General features: G+C 30.1%; 4 protein-coding genes across 4 annotated transcripts; 2 read left to right on the top strand and 2 right to left on the bottom strand.

Moving 5' to 3' along the window:
• The first annotated feature begins 582 nt into the window (after positions 1-582).
• Positions 583-2,522, top strand: LOC108814638 (indole glucosinolate O-methyltransferase 5). The gene is made up of 3 exons (XM_018587252.2): positions 583-1,148; positions 1,622-1,994; positions 2,091-2,522. Exons 1-3 carry the CDS (start codon positions 706-708, stop codon positions 2,388-2,390), a joined length of 1,116 nt encoding a protein of 371 aa, XP_018442754.1. The 5' UTR covers positions 583-705; the 3' UTR covers positions 2,391-2,522.
• A 131-nt stretch (positions 2,523-2,653) lies between these two features.
• LOC108816891 (egg cell-secreted protein 1.1) lies at positions 2,654-3,541 on the bottom strand. Its single transcript, XM_018589451.2, has one exon. It carries the CDS (start codon positions 3,336-3,338, stop codon positions 2,889-2,891), a length of 450 nt encoding a protein of 149 aa, XP_018444953.1. The 5' UTR covers positions 3,339-3,541; the 3' UTR covers positions 2,654-2,888.
• A 4,981-nt stretch (positions 3,542-8,522) lies between these two features.
• LOC108815449 (receptor-like kinase TMK2) lies at positions 8,523-10,566 on the bottom strand. The gene is made up of 3 exons (XM_056991365.1): positions 10,266-10,566; positions 10,118-10,186; positions 8,523-8,554 (listed from the first exon to the last, which is right to left on the bottom strand). Exons 1-3 carry the CDS (start codon positions 10,564-10,566, stop codon positions 8,523-8,525), a joined length of 402 nt encoding a protein of 133 aa, XP_056847345.1.
• Positions 10,567-16,831: 6,265 nt separating this feature from the next.
• LOC108815852 (5-formyltetrahydrofolate cyclo-ligase-like protein COG0212) lies at positions 16,832-18,898 on the top strand. The gene is made up of 5 exons (XM_018588369.2): positions 16,832-17,350; positions 17,442-17,532; positions 17,977-18,203; positions 18,280-18,355; positions 18,454-18,898. Exons 1-5 carry the CDS (start codon positions 16,952-16,954, stop codon positions 18,729-18,731), a joined length of 1,071 nt encoding a protein of 356 aa, XP_018443871.1. The 5' UTR covers positions 16,832-16,951; the 3' UTR covers positions 18,732-18,898.
• The last annotated feature ends 1,071 nt before the right edge of the window (positions 18,899-19,969 follow it).

Here is a 19,969-nt window from a genome sequence, read left to right as displayed (position 1 = left end):
GTGTTACCAAAAAAAATACATACCTTAGTAGTTTCTACATCATATACCATGTCAAAAGTTGTCAACTTTTTTCAAACCATTTTAATAAGAAATTCTTCACTTCCAACAAAATGATGTTAGAGCATATGTCCATTACTAAAATGAAAAAAGTATCTAAAATTATAAAATAAAATTATATAAAGTATGTATCTAAAATATATATACACTTTCTAGTTTTAAATACTCATCTAAAAATTATAATTATTTAGTATTATGTAACTTTTAGTTATCCACCCTCATGATCTTGCGTGTTAAAAAGTTAGTACCAAAATGTTCAGATATACACCCTTTTTGCGTGTTTCACGTGCCTAATTGTTTTAAAGGAATACATTTTGATAACATCTTATAGTAGAAAGTGTCGCAGTGCCCGGCTCTAGAGATTTTGGAACGCCCTCAAAAATCACGTGATCGCCGACACAATTATTTAGCAGCCTACACTGGACCGTCAACCTAAAATAAATAAATAATGTTAATAATCTTTTATGCACTGCATAAGGAAATTATTACAACTAAAGTACTGTAGAGCTTGATGACGCTTAATTCGTCGCCTACAAAAGGAACCACAAAGATGGAAGAAAAATAAGCATATGCAATAAAAGATCCTCCTCTTCTCTTTCTTTTGATCTAAAAAACATTACCCTGACGTAGAAGAAGGCAGCAAAAAAAATGGGATACCTTTCAGACGCTAAACCCATGAATGAAATTAAGGGAGATGATGAGACCGAGCTTGGTTTGAGGGCAGTGAGGCTAGCCAATTACATAACCTTCCCAATGGTTTTCAAAGCCGCCATCGAACTTGGTGTCATCGACACCCTCTACTTGGCTGCTCGTGCTGATGGTGTCAATGGATCCAGTTCATTCCTCAAACCGTCTGAGATAGCTACTAGGCTTCCTACAACGCCTAGTAATCCTGAAGCACCGGTTTTGTTGGACCGTATGCTTCGTTTACTCGCCAGTTACTCAATGGTCAAATGCCAAGTCGTAGATGATGAGAGAGTATACAAAGCCGAACCCATTTGTAAGTATTTCTTGAGATACAATATAGAAGAAATGGGTACACTTGCTTCCCAATTCATACTTGAACTCGACAGTGTCTTCCTCAACACATGGTAATTACTTTCTTGAGCTTTTCTCCCACAATACAAAATGTTCAAAAAATCGGTAGGCAATAACTTTATAAACTATTAACGCCAAAAACAAATTATTTGGGGCCTAGATAAAATGAATATTAGATATTTATTTACTAGATACTTTATATTTATATTAGTTATTTATAATTTTGTGTTTAATTAAAAAATTCCTTTGATAAAATGTAAAAGATGAAATACTAAAAAGAAATCAAACAATCTTGTGAACCTTTACTAAGAAACAAAGTTGAAAAGAAAAAGGATCATCACTTAATTAAAGAAAAATTATTTGTAAGAACTACTTAAATTTACCTATATTTAGATGAGTTCAAAATAATTTAGGCCGATTGAAACTTATTTATGATGATGATTCTATCGACTTGCTTAAACCGAATTTTAGAACTGCAAGATACTACCAAAGAAGAGTTTCTTTGCTAAATAATGAAAACTTTCAGGGCACAACTGAAAGATGTGGTGCTAGAAGGAGGAGACGCATTTGCTCGTGCCAACGGTGGGTTGAAGCTCTTTGATTATATGGGCACAGATGAGAGACTAAGCAAACTCTTTAACCGGACTGGATTCAGCGTTGGGGTTTTACAGAAGTTTCTAGAAGTTTACAAAGGTTTCGAAGGAGTTAATGTGTTGGTTGATGTAGGAGGAGGAGTTGGAAACACACTAGGTTTTGTTACTTCAAAGTATCCAAACATTAAGGGTATCAATTTTGATCTAACTTGTGCTTTGACACAAGCACCTTCTTATCCTAATGTGGAGCATGTGGCTGGAGATATGTTTGTAGAAATCCCAAGCGGAGATGCCATCATATTGAAAGTAAGACCCAACAACAAGTTTTCAAACTCTTGTTTAATATGTTAATACTTCTCACTGTATTCTGTCTGGCACTTACTTTCTTCATATGTTTTACAGCGTATGCTTCATGATTGGAGTGATGAAGACAGCGAAAAGATTCTCAAGAACTGCTGGAAAGCGTTGCCGGAGAATGGGAAAGTGATTATCATGGAACTAGTTATGCCAGATGAGGCAGAGAGTGCTGATGTGCAGTCCAACATTGCATTTGACATGGATTTGTTGATGCTCACACAATGCTCTGGCGGAAAAGAGAGATCAAGGGCTGAGTATGAAGCTATGGCTGCAAACACTGGTTTTGCCAGTTGCAAGTTTGTATGCCAAGCTTATCATCTGTGGGTCATTGAGTTCTCTAAATAGACTTAAAGTTGTAAGCTCCTCTTATATGTTCTAAAAAGAGGCTGAAGTGTCTCTGGTAATAAAAGTTTTATGGATCTTGAGTTCACATTGTAATTCAAAACTCTAATAAACAAAATATAACATGTTTCTCTTTTTTATCTGTAAGAATGTATTCTGTCTTCTACTATCATCTTTAGTCTATTCCACAAATGGTTGTTTCTTGGAAGCGAAGCAATAGTTATTGACCATGAACTCTTTTACTTATGTATTTTTACTGTCCCTGGCCTCACCAGGTCTTACGGCTAGTAACATTTTTTTTGATTATTCATTGATCTAAGCATGGAGAATTGTATGTATAGATTTGAGAAGAAAACAAGATTTGCAAAACTTCGTTGTGAGTAATCTCCTTTTTATTAACGAGTAAAAACAGAGAAGCTATTTCATCAATAGCCTTCTCCAGTTACATTAGATAATCATTTCTCTTATAAAGAAAGAAAACGTAGACTGTAAATCTAGCGTTCAAGGGTTAGAAGATCTAGCAACCGTAGCATGCTTGAATCCCACGGAAGGAGGAAGTGGCGAGAAGGCAAGAGCATGTTCGTCATGTTCATCATCACAGTAACCTTGGAGCATGTCACCTTCTTGAGCAGTGAAACCAAGAACACCAATCATAGTAGGCCAACACTTGCGTCCCACGGTTCTTATAGCACTGCAACACCCAGGACCAATGTAAGTCTCACCGTTGAGGAAGAACAAGATCAGCTCTCCTGAACAGTGTTGGAGCTGCATCAATGAGTCCCAGCAGTAACCTGTTTCTTCATCAAGCCTAAGACGGTAGACAAGGCTTGTGGAAGGAGAAGGTGCACCCACGGTTGGTTTCATAAGAGGTCGTGCAGTCACTGTGGAAGAAACCACCATTATCATGAGCACCACAGTGAAGCTAACCATAAAAGTTGGTTTGGTAGCCATTGATAGGTTAGAGAGGAGAAAGATTAAAGAGTGAATGTGGTTTGATTTGCTTGTGTTTGTGATGAGAAGTGAGAGTGAACCTTAGAGAGTTTATATAGAAACACTCGAGCCTTGACTGTTACAAGTAAATGGTAGAGTGAAAGGGCCAAAGTAATTAACGAGGGAAGTCACTGGACACCTCTATGAGATAATTAGTGCTTAGTGGCGTAATGGGTGTAATTAATGTAATTCAATTTGCGTTACAAATGTGTAGAACATTTACCACCGTTTAACAAGCTCACTAGATGCTTAATGAGTTGGTTTATGGTCTAATGGGCCGGATCAAGACCATTCAATCTGGTTTAGTACATTACAGAATGACTAGGTGATTCTCCCGTGCTCATGCACGGATATAAATATATATAAAGTAAATATATTGTAATATTTATTAATAGTTTAATTTCATTATTTTATCATTTATATAAATAATATTATATTATTTTAGTTAGACATGTGGTTTTGGATGTGTAGTATCTGATTGGTCTGATTTTTATTTGGGTATATTAGACAACATCAAATTATTTGAAATCAATTATAATATATCTTTTATTCTAAATATATTAAATTTTGAATAATTTGTGATTTTCATTTAAATAAATTTTATTAATATTATAAATAGCATTATATATATATTGTTTTGAAAATCAAATAGAAAACTAAACTTCATTGTTGATCGATTTAGAATACATAAATAAATATCACGATAATATTTTAAAATCTCATGCATATATGTTTTACAAAAGAAATAATCTCTAACAATTAGTTAAAATTTTAGTTTTATTTATTAGTATGGTTTGAAGCAACCCGTAATTTATATGTATAAAAATAAATAAACATTACTATAAAATAATTTGTTTCTTTATTTAACCAAATCATTTTGTTTTTCGCATTAATTCAGTTTTTCATCTTAAATGTGTAAATATATTTTCATAATATTTATATAATTTGATATACGTTGATTTTCTAAAAATATTTTTTAAAATAAAACAATGATATGTAGAATGCTATAAAGGAGAATAATTGATAAAATTTTGTAAGCTCATGAACACATATAGATATTTATAATAATTAAAATATTTTGTAAGCTCTAAGTAATGTTATATCTTAAATTTATAAAAGTAAACTGAAATTTATTTTAAATAATCTTAAATATAATAACTCAGATTTGCTTATCAGCTTTTATCATAGATATGTTGGATTGTACAAATATAAAGGAAAAAAGAAGAAAACTAAATATTAATCAAAAATATATTTTTAATTCTGGCAAAATATAATATGTTCATTTCATTAAAACTATCTAAATTTATGTTATTTAAAACCATTTTTAATTATTTTTTTTTCAAAATATTCTTCTGGTAAAATTAATTTTCATAAAAATATCATTTAACATTAAAATAAATACCAGGTTCTTAATTTTTTTCTTGAGAAATTATTTTATATAAGTAAAATGTTTTATAGACATTTTTGGTTTTGTTGTAATTATAAAATGTTATTAGTTAATAAATATTATAATAATGAATAAAAATTTAATTAATACTAATTATAAAATATTATTATTCAGCTAAAGATATCTTGGTTTATCTAATCACATTTTTATCTGCAATTATCTGAGAAAATATATAGATATAAAAACGTTGAAAAATATAGTTATATTTCTTAATAATATGTTTAAGGGAAATATTTATTTTTCTCAATATAAAAATTATTTTTGTTAAGTTTCCTTTTTATGAAATCATTTCATTTATAAATATATTTTATTATTTCATATTCATTTTTAAATTATAAATGTTTTTAATTATATATGTTATCTGAAAAAGGAAACTTCTCACTAATAGAAATTATTAAAAAGGAAAATCTGTTTTAACATAATAATTATAAATATATTTTCGATTCATTAAGAGTATCATTGTAATCAACCATCGTGAGAGTTAATGTGAGCGCGACACGTAGGAAACTGACTTCTCAAATAATATTATAGAGATTGCATTTGGTGAATTTAAACATTATAGACACTTTTTAACACTAATTTATTAATCTGGTGTAGATTAGAATCTATCTATACTATTAAAATAGAAGTACAATTTGGAACTAATCCTAAGATTTACAACTTATTTACGGATCTCTGCCACTGAAGTATTAACTACACCTTAATTTAAGCAATTATTGTTTTTCCTAATCTGAAAATAATATCCTAAATCTAATACACCATCAATTTAGTTTAATTACTTTACTAACTTATAGTAATATTAAAATTTTATGTCGACAGATAAAACATACTGCAAGTTGTTTTCAAAAACTAGATGCCATCATCTCAATACACCTTTAATTTTATATATCTCGACCACTGCAACTTCACAATACACAAATTCATAAACAACAAATGTAAATCTATACTATTAACATAGAAGTACAATTTGGAACTAATCCTAAGATTTACAACTTATTTACGGATCTCTGCCACTGAAGTATTAACTACACCTTAGTTTAAGCAATTATTGTTTTTCCTAATCTGAAAATAATATCCTAAATCTAATACACCATCAATTTAGTTTAATTACTTTACTAACTTATAGTAATATTAAAATTTTATGTCGACAGATAAAACATACTGCAAGTTGTTTTCAAAAACTAGATGCCATCATCTCAATACACCTTTAATTTTATATATCTCGACCACTGCAACTTCACAATACACAAATTCATAAACAACAAATGTAAATACAAATTAAAATAGCAATCACTGGACACTGTTATCGCACTCTAACAAAACAGAAGAATGTTTAAAGTTTCGTGCGTTTTCACGGGTCAACCATCAACATTACGTTTTAAATTATAAATATATGTATACCATTTATACAGAACAAAAATTCACATAAAAAAATACCCGCTCGGACGAGCGGATCAAGCTCTAGTACTTATTACATAACAATTTTACACTCAACGATTTGACTCGCCCCTTGAAATTATGCCTGACACTATATTTGTACTGTACCAAACAATTTTATTAAAAATTATGTATGACAGCTCTACTTACATCATAGTAGTATAAATTTTTCTAGTACTCTATAATTGAAAATAATTTCCATTTTCTAGGATTTAAAACTCAATTTTTTTGATATAGAAGAAGCATTAACCGCACTTTAGGAACTCGTTTTATCTAATCAATTGAGCATTTATTTTAATTGGTAACCAGCAAAATCTTTGCTAAGAAATAAATTAAGATTATGGTTTAGATAATGAATTAAGTAAGTTTCTACATATCCAAGTATGCATGTGTACATAGCATGTATGTCTAATGTTAATTTTTTGCCGCAAAAAGAAACCAAAAGCCAAAAGGCTCTTTTAACTATTTGAAAACACACAGGCAAATAACATAAGTCTGAAAAGCTGTTAAAAAAACATAAGTCTGAAAAGCTTATTAAACTTAGAAGTCTAGAAAACAAAGCAAAGAGAAAAAAATTGAGACAATTAAGTGCTCATCCTCCGTTCCACCTAAGAATCATATCTTTCCAGGAACAGAAGAGCCACCTGAAGAGTCCAACATGTCATCTCTTTGAGTTGTTTCCTTTGTTTGTATGATGTCCTGCTTCAATACTATATACAAATGATGTGTAAGCATCTAAGAACAAAGTGTCGGCTGGTAAAAAATAATGTGTTAGTGTCCTAATCACCTATTCTATTGCTAATTCCTCCAATGCACCGTTTATCTGATCATGAATGCCCTTGAAAGGGCTAGATTCTTCTGCATTCAGGGATGAATTGAAAGAGATGTGATCATAATCTTCAGACAAAAAAATAAACTTAACGATTACGCCACATCTTCTGATGAAAATTTTAAAGAAAAATTGCTCACCAGGCACCAAGGAACAGGTTTCAGAAAGAACATAGGAACTGAAGGAAAAAGTTTTTTTCTGCATCCATGGTTGTGTCTGCCCCATCATTGTCAAGAGCAACATACTCTGTTTTAGAACCTTTTGATATAAAGTCTGCACCTGCTGTTTCTTCCCCAACATTAAACTCATGTTGTCTCCTAAATCCACAGCTGGTATGTGACTTCCACGAAACATACTGTCATCTTTCAAAATAACTTTGGCAGAAGAATCATGGAGGCTTGAGCCATACATATTGTTACCATGTGCAGACTCCCCCAGAAGTAAACAAGTCCCAAACCTAGTGAAGAAGGCAGACTCGTCCTTGAACTTCACTTCCTCTCGTTCTTGCTTTTTAGCAGTGAATGGATAAAAGTCTCCCATAAGAGACTGGCTCTCAGAAGCAGCAAGAAGATCATCTGTGATGATTAATATATATATATATATATATATATATATTAAAAAACTTAAAGTCATTTATATTGATTCATTAGTAATGATTTATACCATAAATATAATAGTACATAGTTATATAAATATTTGGTAATCATTTTAAGGTTTTAAATCATCAATAATGATTATTATATCACTAATAAGAGCTTACAAATCAATATATAAAGATCTATACAAAATTTATAAAACCATTTATAAAAATAATTTCTCGTTATTTATAAGAGTTTACAAAATGTTTATGATGGTCAATAGGTTTTAAATCATCACAGAAGTTTTAAAAATATTTATAAAATTATTTATAGGAGTTTAAAAACTATTTATAAAATCTTTATAGAATTATTTTAAGTTAAGATTTTAAATTATTGATCATTGATAGCAAATTATTTTCTTGAGTTATAAAACCATTTATTAGGATTTATGAAACTATTTATAAAGATTTATGAAACTATTTATAAGAATTCTAAAACTTCGGAGAAATAATTCATAAAATTTAAAATTTGTAAATATTTTATTTATTATTTATAATTGTATAGTTTCCTTTCTAAGAGGTTTTAAATGTTATCAAATCAGAATCAATCGCAAATATTATTTTCTTACAAGTTCTCATCATTTTCAAAAACTTTTTCAAAATCTCAAAAAGAAAAAATTGTTTGATTTTATCTAAAAAAAAGTAACCAGAAAATTAGGTGAGAACTATCATCGTATTGGTTTCTTTCTTTAACTAACTCAAACAATAACAAGAAGTGTGCTAATGTTAATTAGTCAAGTGAGATAAACCGGTTAATTGGTTAAAAAATTCTCAACAAGTGGTATCAGAGCTTCTTTACACAACAACCTCTGTGTTTCTCTGTTCACCTGTAGACAACACAACAATAAGCTAAAACTTGAGCTTACTGAACATGTGCGTACAGGAGATGAAACCCACTACCCAATCAAGAAGAAACAACCTTAGGCTTTTGACCAAGTCTCATTTGTTCTTCTCTTCAACCTTCAGTCTCCTCTTTGCTCTTGCTTCTTGTCTCTCTTTTTTTCTAATCTCAAATGAGTGTTAGGTGAGTGTTTTTAGGTTTTGAAAAAATAATCTCATTCGAATATTACAAAAAACGAATCGGATTCGAATAGAGTCTTCCCGAATTGGGGTGATTCGGATCTTAATTGAACTAACCAAAGTAGTTAATTTGTTATTTATGTATTTTATATCTAAACTATTCAATCTTATCTAAAATAACTAAAAACCAAAAATATTCAATATATGGTTCAAATTGGTTATTTTTTTGTCCAAAAGTAATCATAGATACAATGTTATGCGAGTATTTTGTATTTAAAACATCCTTTTTATCCGTAAATAAGCACATTAACTAAAATATTTTATATAATTTAAATTTCAGGTATTACTATTAGTATAAGTATAATTGCAAATTTATATATATATATATATATATATATATATATATATATGTGGTTCTTGGTGTGGAGCAGGTTCGGTTTCGTTTTTATTTTGTTTTGGAAAAAACTTTTAGATATTTAGGTAATGATACGATCGGGTTTGATACCCTATATTTCGGATCAGTTACGGATTGGTTTTCGGTGCGGATACTATGTCCAGTCCTATTTGAGACCACCTAACAAAGAAGCTGTCTTAAGTCGGATGAAATGAAACCAGATCTAATTATACCGGATTGAAATCAACCTGGATTACAAATTGTTTCAATCTGAATTGAGAATCTTAAACTGGATAAAACCAATCTAAAACAATCCATACTCGTAAACCCGATCACCAAGCCGGTTATTTTTCTCCTTGTGCTAATTAATATTATCTTGCCCATGTAATAACCCAACTAAATATTTTTCGGACCATCTGGAATTGTGTTCTGTCTGATCAATACTCCTCGTTGGGAAGAACCGAGTCCGTGTGGTTGTGAAGAATATAGTGAATAAGGTAATGTTATGACTGAAATAATTATAAGAGGGATTTTTGGTTCATTGATCGTATAGTTTGTATTACTATTTAGAGATAAGTAAATATTTGGCAAAAATATATAAAATATTAGGAAAACATTAGCAAAAATTTGATAAAAAACAAAATAATAACGAGAAATAATAAGAAGAAGTCGAAGAAGATACATAATATGTCTTGGAGAAGTAAATTTTTGATAATTATATATAATTCCATAAGCATTTTATTACTAAATGTTCATCGGTTACTTTTACATTAAATTTATGGAACATTTACGACATTCTATACATAATATATATTTTCATACAATATTTATATTCACAAATTCACGGACAACCACCTAGTAATTATTAATCTCACTTTAAGAACCCGTTTCATTCAATTCAATTCAATTCGTGGACAACCACCTAATCCCATATATAACTAAAGAGAAAAAAAATTAAAATTATAAAACATTTTACTTATTACAAAGCTGTAGACATCTGCCTTCCTCGAAAGCATGCTCCCTTCTGCAGTTACAAACATTTTACCTGTTAGTAACAAATAAAAAACAAATATATATTGCTGAATCATATATAGATATTTACATAGGAAATGAGAAAGACATACCGAAGTATTCTGGTGCCATGTAACCTAGAGTTCCAACACATTTGGTATTTATTGGTTCTCTGTCTTCTGTTGTAGCCCTGACATACCCAAAGTCCGCAATCTTTGCTCGTAGATCTTTTCCCAAAAGAATGTTTGCCGATTTCACGTCTCGGTGGATGTAGATTTGACTTTCACTGGCTAGAGTATGGATATACTCTAACCCCCTAGCCATGTCCAATGCAACAATCAGTCGACGACTCCAATCTAATGTTAGCGCTTCATCGCCCTTCTCGAGATGCTTACTCAACGAACCTTGTGCCATCAACTCATAGACTAGCAGTCTCTCGTCTCCTTGGATGCAGTACCCATGAAGGCTCACAATGTTTCTGTGACGAACAATGTTTAAATCAAATAATATAGTAAATAAAGTAATGTTATGAGTGAAAATAATTATAAAATTTTATTTTTGGTTCATTGATCGTATAGTTTGTATTATTATTTATAGAGAAATAAATATTTGGCAAAAATATATAAAATATTAGAAAAAAGTAGCAAACATTTGATAAAAAATAAAATAATAACGAGAAAAACAAGAAGAAGTCGAAGAAGATACATAATATGTGTTGAAGAAGTGAAATTTGATAATTATATATATTATTCCATAAGCATTTTTATTACTAAATGTTCATCAGTTACTTTACATTAAATTTATGGAACATTTACGATATTCTATACATAATATATATTTTCATACAATATTTATATTCGCGAATTCGCGGACAACCACCTAGTAATTATTAATCTCACTTTAAGAACTCGTTACATTCGATTCAATTCAATTCGTCGACAACCACATAATCCCATATATATTAAAGAGAAATATTTTAAAAGTTATAACCTGTAGTTTGTACTAATAAAAAAATATAATGCTGAGTTATCACGTAGTTGGAATGCTAATTTTTCTTACGTGGCGGCTTGAGAATCAATTGAAAATATTCTTAGTCCAAAATCAAATTGATAGGAAATGTTATATTATATAGTATGTCCACTATAGACCATTCATTTATCAAATTGAAATTTATTTTCTGTTTTTTCCTTAAATAAAACCTACAGAATTACCTAATGTTATTAAAATACATATATGAAAATTAATAATTTTAAATAATAAAGATTTTCTAACAATTTGTATACTTTCTATCATTTAAATTTTTTTTTATTAAAATAAATTACACAATTACATAATCATATAATAAAAGTTTAGATTTTTGTATATGTTTGTATTTTGAATTTTTCAAAAAGAGTATAAATTACTAACTATTAAACGTCTCACATAAACTTTTCTGATCAAGGTTTAAATTTTCTTTCTGTAATAAGATACAATGATTATAAAACCATACTAGATTTTGACCCGCACGCCCGTGCGGGTATATATTTTAAAAATATATTACTATTTTTTTGTCAATATCAAAGCTGGATAAAAAATTAAAATCTGAAGAACCGAACCGATCACGATCCAAAAGAGTAATACCAAACCTGAATCAAAGTTGATTAAATATCCAAATTATTCCAAATTTTGATATTTAGACAACCGAAACCATAACCAATTCGAATTGGATATCAAAATGTATCTGAAAAAGATTTATATACTTATATATATTAATTATTTTTTATTTTTAATGTATATGAAAAATTCAGAATATATATGATACTTTTAGGTTGGTTTAAATACTTGAAATATATATATATATATATATATATATATATATATATTTATTTATATATAAATAGTCAAATACAAATATCTAACATAGTGGAAGTACACTCAAAACACCAAAAATATTTAAAATAATTATTGATTTTTGATCCAAAATTTAAACCAAACCAATTTATATGTTAAGTTTAGGTATTCTCACATATGTTATTCAGATTTATATACAATATATTATTTACTTATAGATTTTAAGAAATTTTAAATATATAATGAATTTTAAAAAATAAGTTAAATGGATTATCCGAACCCGAACTAAACCCGCAAAGATCCGAATATAATTTGAACTGGAATTTAGAAATATTTGTATGGAGCTGAAGTTTTTGACCATTGAAATCCAAAACCCAAACAGATCCGAAACGAACCCGAATGGATACCTGAACATCCAACCTAGTCATAATTCGATTTGAAATTTAGAAATATATGAATGAGACTGAAATTTTTGATCCCGGAAACCCGAAACCCAAACAGAACTGAAACTAACCGGAATGGATACCTGAACACCCAGCCCTAGTATTATATATATATATATATATATATATATGTCATCATGTAATTAATTGTATTGGTCCATCATATAAATAGTCATAGAATTAATAGTATTTTATATGTACCATCTTATAAATAATCACATATATTATATTCTTAAATTTTAATATGAAATATAAAACCATAATTTAAGTTGGTATATGAAATTAATCTTTTTGTTGTATTTTTCTTATATATATTGTAAATATTTTTTAATAATGGTTATTGGAAAATATTTAGTAAAGATAAATTTTTGAATATATGCATATTTTAGATTAATTTTTGATATAAATCACTTTTAAATTATTATTTTGATTTTAAATATGTATATATACCATTAAATTTTATTTTATGATTATTTTAGAAAACAATGTTTTTAGGTAATTAAATTAGTCCATTTTGTATATTTTTAAACTGATATAATGAATTTCCAATTTTTTTAATAACATAAGCAATTACTTTTTATGAATTATTATTAATATGATATAATTTTTTTGAAAATTGAACTCTTGAAATTTTTATATTTGACTAAGCTAAATAAGGTAATAATATTGTTTTTAAAAATTGTTTTATATAATAGACTATTTATATTTCAGTTTGTCTTTTTATTTTCACCATAATGAATTGTAAATAAAAGAATTGTAAATATAGTGACATAATTGTAAATAAAAGGAAATATAGCAAGAATGTTGTTTAATTTATTGTAAAACAGTGGCTAAATGTTTAACTAAAAAGAATTATTAAATATGTTATTTATGTTGCTAAACAATTCTCATTTGTTATTAATTTATTGGAAATACAATGGCTAAATGTGTAAATAAAAGAAAATATATATCTCTACTATCCATGTTTCCAAACATATTTCATTAATTCCCATATCCTTGTTTCCAAACACATGTCTCATTAATTTTTTTATCCTTGTTTCCAAACACTTTCAATGGGTACTTCAACTTTAATAAGATAGATGAATAAAAAATTATTTTAATAGGTGTTTATGTTAATATATATATCGTTTAAATTAAACTATACATCATATGAAAATACATACTTATATTTTGATATTTGCATTGAACATATATTGAAAAGTTAATATTTTAATTTTAAATCTTCATTGTATTTTAAATTATTATAAATTATTGAAATCACTAAACATTTCACATTAAAAAACAATTCGTTGGTGTAAAATTTGTTACACAAATATGCAAATAATCATAAAATAATATGAGTAGAAACCTTATTTAATAAATATCCATATTAAAATATATTATATATCTATGCTACTATCATTTAAATTTAATTATACATCATATACATAGATAAGATTGATTGTTTTGATATATTTATCCTAAAATGATTGCAAACAAACAAGATTGATTGTTTGATTTATATGCGCACACCAATTTATTATATAATAGTAACTGATTTCTTAGCTATTTAATATATAACAAATATTTTATTATTTCATAATATACGGAAAAACATAAAATAAGTAATAAATATAAAATATATATTCTGAACAAGATGCATATCTTAACCTATATATGTATCTCTTTAATATTCTAAATCTTAAACATTTAAAAATCTCAGGCCAAAATAAAAGAATAAAATTCAAAATCAATATTTATATCGAGTAATAATCAAAATGAAAAATCAATACAAAAAGGAGAAAAATATTGAAGATAAATAGAATTTACACGTCAACGTAAACTTCTTATAACCATAATTGACTTTAAAATTGCTAAATCATGATATAAAACCGAGCTGGCATAGTTTCATTGTAACCAAATAGTAGGTCTGAGATTCTCCGACCTAAACGTTAGGTTCTTATGCGATAAGTGATTTTTTGACCTAAAATATTTTTAAAATGGGATCAGCTTATCAGTTGACAAATTATGTAATTAATAAAAATGTTTTAAAAAATGTTTTAAGGGCCAAAAATATTAATTCAATCAAAAATATTTTTTTTTGCGTACAATATTTTTAAAATAATTTCCATATAAATTCATACTGTGTAAGTCGCAGGTCTTGTCCTAGTTGGCAAGGTAAACCTTAAGATATATGTTTAGTAATAAATTTAGGTCATGTTTAGATAATGAATTAATTTTGTTTCTACAGATCCAAGTATCCATGTGTGAACATAAAAGTATGTCTAATAGTAAATTTTGACGCACAAGAAATTAAAAGCCAAAAGGGTATTTTAACTGTTTGAAGACACACAAGCGATAACATAAGTTTGAAAAAGCTTATTAAAGTTAGAAGTCTAGAAAAACAAATCATCCTCGGCAATAAGTGTTGAAACAGTCTCCTTAACAAGGATAGGGCCAGTAGGCAAGCTAACCGCTAAATGTACCAACGAAGGAGATGGAGTTGTTTCCACAAATAGCTCAGGTTCAGGGTTGCACTCCATGATTGTATCTGCCCCCTCAATGTCAGTTACTGAGTCAACTTTGGATGCAATACTACCACTTGAATCAGAAAAGGTGTTTTCTCCTAAATCCAGAGGTAGTAGATTGTCATTAATAAGTTTAGGAGAAGAATCATGATGGCTTGCGAAAGACTTACTATTACCAAATCTGTCCTGTGTAGACTCTCCTAGAAGTAAACAAGTCTCAAACCTAGTGAAGAAGGCTGACTCGTCCTTGAACTCCAATTCATCTAGTCCTTGCTTTCCAGCAGTGTGTGGCTCAGAAGAAGTGACAACATTAGACATATCATGACGACACTTACCATTTTTATTGGCACTAATGAAATGGTCACAGTCAACTCGCAACTCCAAAGCCTTGTTTTCTTCACTTTTGGACGCTTCTTCCGGAAACTCTACAGCCACTTCTTCTCCAGTCCTTACTGCTTCATTTTGGCTGGTATTGAGACCATCAGATTCATCAGGAGATTCTGTGGCTGTATGTTCCTCTTGCTTTCCCTCCTCATCTAGCCCATAATCACCCAGCAGCAATAAAACTCGTTCAGACAAGTCTCCATCTCCATGTCGGTTTTCTGATAGTAATTCCGTCTCCGTAGGCATGCTTAACTCGGACTCAGGATTGCTCACACAATGAACAACACTCATACAACCCTCCTTACCAATCTCCCTTTCTTCTCCATCTTCTTCTTGTACAGTGTTGTATTCAGATGTGACAAGAGTTTCATCTGTCTTCATACGGACCAGGGATTCATCATCAACAGAGGCTCCGTCTCGTTGAGATTCAATAACTGAACATCTACTCAGTATATCACTCATTGATTTAAACCTTACCGGACTTGTCTGATCCTGGGACAGAGTAGCGAGTCTGTTAGCCATCTCGATGTTCTTTAGGTTTGCCGGGATGCCATGCTTCTTGCATAGCGCTTGTAGTTTCTTCCTCTTCATTCCTTGAAAATCCATCTTCTGACGTTTTCGAAAATATAAATTTGGTAACGTTAGTGAGCATACACACTCGTTTTGCTGTCATTTTAATACTAAGATTGAGATACCTTCATGGATGAGATGACGAAAGGACTCGCCGAAGTTAACTTTAATATCTTGATTCTTTTACAGAAATTTTAAATTAGTAGTTGTAAAATACTACTCATCATATAATTAATTAAACACTTTTCCGTAACTATAAACCAATAGTCATTCAATCATTTCAAATATTCACAATAAGTATTTTTTGAAATTTATAATGTAACAGCCGTAATTAATTAAACTACATCGAAAACCAAAATCAAAGTCAATACATATTTCCCAAAAACTATAAAACATGATTAGTTTAACTGGATACGGTCAAAGTTGAGATAATTTCTCCATTAATTTTCAAAGAAAGGCTTTGCTTCTTCACATTATTTCAAGGAATTCAAATGTTCACAAATATTCTTGAAGTTCATAAATTTTCAACCGTAATTAATTTGCACATCCCCTTTTAAAAGACAGTCTTCTGTCTTCATTGCAAAAAGAAAAGTTTACAAAACTAGAAGAACAAAACCTTTTTCTGGAGCAGCAAAAAGAAGAACAGAACCTATTTTTTCTATTAAAACTAAATTCATTGATATATTGATAAATGTTATGTTCAACTATGTATTTCATTTATTTTCAAAGATTATTCTATCAAACTAAATTAATATTAAACACAAATATGATTTTAAAAAAACTTAAATATAAAAATCAAATTTAAAACCAAAATATACCCATGGATTAAATTTGGAAATAATAACAAGTTGAGTGTTTTTCATTAAATTTTTGAAGCAAAATTAACACTCTATGCCAATTTTAAACATTATAAGGTAGGCATATTGAATAGCCAAACCTCTAGACGAGGGAGAAGGTTTACGGAGTAATTTTCCAGGGGGAACTGATGATGCAAACAATCTTAAGCCGTTTCTTTCTTATCGTTAACAAGCAAGAACACTGACAAATCTAACACCTTTTCGAAAAATGATGATACGATTATCATCCGGAATCGGAGCGAGCCCTCGTTTCCAACTCTTCAATCCCCACAAACCCATTCCTCTCCCCGCCCAAACCGCACCACTGATGAAGAAGACGAAGAACTTCTCCAAAACCGGCGACGGCGACGCTTTCGACGCCGCAGCTTACGAGTCAGAGCGTCTGAGCCTCGACGCTGCCGCGATGGAAGTCATGGCCGAGACAGCGAGGAAGGAGATCGAGTCCGATCAAGACAACGACGACGACGAGGAGGACCCGAAAGCGTGGAAATGGATCATCCGAAAGAAGATGTGGGATCTGATGGAAGCTCGGAACTACGCTATGAACCCTCGACCCGTTCACCATCGTATCCCTAACTTTGTCGGCGCCCCCGCTGCTGCCGCCAAAGTGCGCGACTTCTTTAACCGCTTTTTTTCATTTTTCTTCGGTTTTTTTTTTTTGGGAGGATGTTAAAGTTGCAAAGGTCTTTTGGTTGCAGTTAGCTGAGCTTGACGCCTTTCGTATGGCTAATGTCGTCAAGGTTAATCCTGATTCGCCGCAGAAGCAAATCAGGTTTCTTACACTCTCTGGTTAGTCTTAATCTCTTGTTCAATCATAGTGTTTCATTGTCAGAAAGTTAACTCCTTTTAGACGCTGTGTTCCGTATCTAAGTGTTTCATTGTCGGAGATTTATGAAAGCTAACTCCTTTAGGCATTATGTTCTGTATCTAAGTGTTTCACTGTCGGAAATTTATGAAAGTGAACTCCTTTTAGACTCTGTGTTCTTGTATCTAATCGGAGATTCATGAAAGTTAACTCCTTTAGGGATTGTGTTCTGTATTTAAATGTTTCATTGTCGGAGATTCATGAAAGTTAACTCCTATTAGACACTGTGTTCTGCATCTAAGTATTTCATTGTCGGAAATTTAGGAAAGTGAACTCCTTTTAGAGATTGTGTTCTGTAACTAAGTTTTTCATTGTCGGAAATTTATGAAAGTTAAATCCTTTTAGACATTGTGTGCTGTAATTTGTAGGTGAGAAGAAGCTGTTGACTCCTCAACCTAGGCTAAGAACAGGGTTCTTCTCTGTACTAGAATCTGATTTCTTGAAGCCTGAGACGATCAGAGAAGCTTGCACCTCTGTAGGAGTAGCCAAGTATGGAAGAGCGATTGGTTTAGATGAGAAAATCAAAGTGCATCTCATTGTCCTTGGCTCTGTTGCTGTTAACCCTCAAACCGGTGCTCGGTTAGGGAAGGGAGAGGTGACTCTTCTTACTGTCTTACAACTCTCAAATTCTAGGAATGTTCAATTTAATCAACCATATGATATGTTTTCAGGGTTTTGCGGAGCTCGAGTATGGAATGTTGCGTTACATGGGAGCTATTGATGATTCCACGCCCGTTGTTACAACCAGTATGTATAATTTTTGAATTAACTTTGTAAAAACTTTCTCTTGTTTCTTATCTTGGTGGTGGCACATGGAAGCTTATTATACTTTATTTGTTGTGCAGTACATGACTGTCAGCTCGTGGACGATATACCACTTGAGAAACTGGCGATTCACGACGTTCCTGTGGATATCATATGCACTCCTACTCGAGTCATTTTCACTAATACTCCTATCCCCAAACCACAAGGAATCTATTGGGACAAACTGTCGCCAGAGAAGCTGCAACAGATTAGGATACTGAGAGAGCTAAAGAGGCGGTTGGAGAAGGAGACTGGTTGTAAACTTCCAACCGGACCATCAGAGAAGTTACCTCCCACGGCTGACCGCAAACGCCGATAACTAACGTCTGGTTTCCACCGGTTATTTTTGGTAACTGTTGTGTTGTGTTGATATTCCAGTGAATTAATTGAGTACTGTAGTAAACTGTAATATCAACTACAAGAAGGAATGTAGCATATTTGATTTGAAAGGCGTTGAGCGCGATGATGAGACTAAAGTGTAAATTATATGTGCTTTATCATTTCCAAATTAAACATTGAAAATTGAATTTTTAAAGTAAAAGAAAAATTAAAGAAAATATATCTTATCACGTTTCCACCATTTTAGAACATTTTGATCCTGTAAACCGTCCCCACCATGCAGTAGTAAGCAAAGCAGAAATGTCAGCTGAAGCAAGCATGTGATTCTTTATAATCATTTTCTAAGATGATAGTATGTCATCAGCAAAACACTCTCTCTCTAACAACGACCATTTTTTAAAAAATGTTTCATTTTCGTAGAAACGACCGTATAACTCGAGACATGTGATGTGTGTTTATTAGAAAACAAGAAAGTACATGTGATGTGGTTTAACGCTTATTGCAATTTTTCGAGGGAAAATTCTATTAAAATATCTAAACTTTTTCACTATCCAGTTTAATACCCCAACTAATTATTTTAATCATTTTAATATCCAAACTTTTAAAAATGTACCCACTTTAATATCTGAACTTTATTTATTTTAATAAAAATACTAATAAGTTTCAAATAAACTTTTAAAAAATTTCTAAAATTTACAAAATAAACTCAGAAAATTCTAAATTTTTTTGGTGTTTGAGAAATGAAAATAACTAAATAGTGTAAAATATTAAATTTTGTAATAAAATTTCTAAGTTTTAAATATTGTATTTAGTTTGTTTTCTGAAATAAAAAACAAAAATTATTTTTATCATTCAAATTCATTTAATTTTTAAAAAGTAAATTTTCTATGGTTTATCTACCTTCTTTTCTAAATCTTAAAATAAAATTAGAATTTTTAATATATTTTTCTTAGATTTTTGAAATTTTATTAAGTTTTGTTCAAAACTTATTAGTATTTTTATTTAAATAAATAAAGTTTGGGTATTAAAGTGGGTACAATGTTAAAAGTTTGGGTACTAAAATGAGCAAAATAATTAGTTGGAGTATTAAACTGGGTAGTGAAAAAGTTTGTGTATTAAAAAGCTTAACAAAATTTAGTTCGGTTATTTTTATGGAATTTTCCCCATTTTCAACTAAAAGGATAAATTGTACTCACTAGAGTTGTAGATAATTGTTTT

This window comes from Raphanus sativus, chromosome 7 (assembly GCF_000801105.2).
Source record: "Raphanus sativus cultivar WK10039 chromosome 7, ASM80110v3, whole genome shotgun sequence".
Classification (NCBI taxonomy): domain Eukaryota; kingdom Viridiplantae; phylum Streptophyta; class Magnoliopsida; order Brassicales; family Brassicaceae; genus Raphanus; species Raphanus sativus.
Note: the sequence above shows the minus strand (reverse complement) of the source record. Positions and strands in the feature narration are given on the sequence as shown.

Coding starts and splice junctions, on each gene's coding strand:
- LOC108814638 (XM_018587252.2), top strand. CDS start 706: ATGGGATACCTTTCAGACGCTAAACCCATGAATGAAATTAAGGGAGAT. Junction 1,149..1,621: donor AGTGTCTTCCTCAACACATG/GTAATTACTTTC, acceptor GAAAACTTTCAG/GGCACAACTGAAAGATGTGG. Junction 1,995..2,090: donor GAGATGCCATCATATTGAAA/GTAAGACCCAAC, acceptor TATGTTTTACAG/CGTATGCTTCATGATTGGAG.
- LOC108816891 (XM_018589451.2), bottom strand. CDS start 3,338: ATGGCTACCAAACCAACTTTTATGGTTAGCTTCACTGTGGTGCTCATG.
- LOC108815449 (XM_056991365.1), bottom strand. CDS start 10,566: ATGGCACAAGGTTCGTTGAGTAAGCATCTCGAGAAGGGCGATGAAGCG. Junction 10,187..10,265: donor CATGGCACCAGAATACTTCG/GTATGTCTTTCT, acceptor TGTTACTAACAG/GTAAAATGTTTGTAACTGCA. Junction 8,555..10,117: donor TGTCTACAGCTTTGTAATAA/GTAAAATGTTTT, acceptor TGTTGTCTACAG/GTGAACAGAGAAACACAGAG.
- LOC108815852 (XM_018588369.2), top strand. CDS start 16,952: ATGATGATACGATTATCATCCGGAATCGGAGCGAGCCCTCGTTTCCAA. Junction 18,204..18,279: donor CTCGGTTAGGGAAGGGAGAG/GTGACTCTTCTT, acceptor ATATGTTTTCAG/GGTTTTGCGGAGCTCGAGTA. Junction 18,356..18,453: donor CACGCCCGTTGTTACAACCA/GTATGTATAATT, acceptor TTTGTTGTGCAG/TACATGACTGTCAGCTCGTG.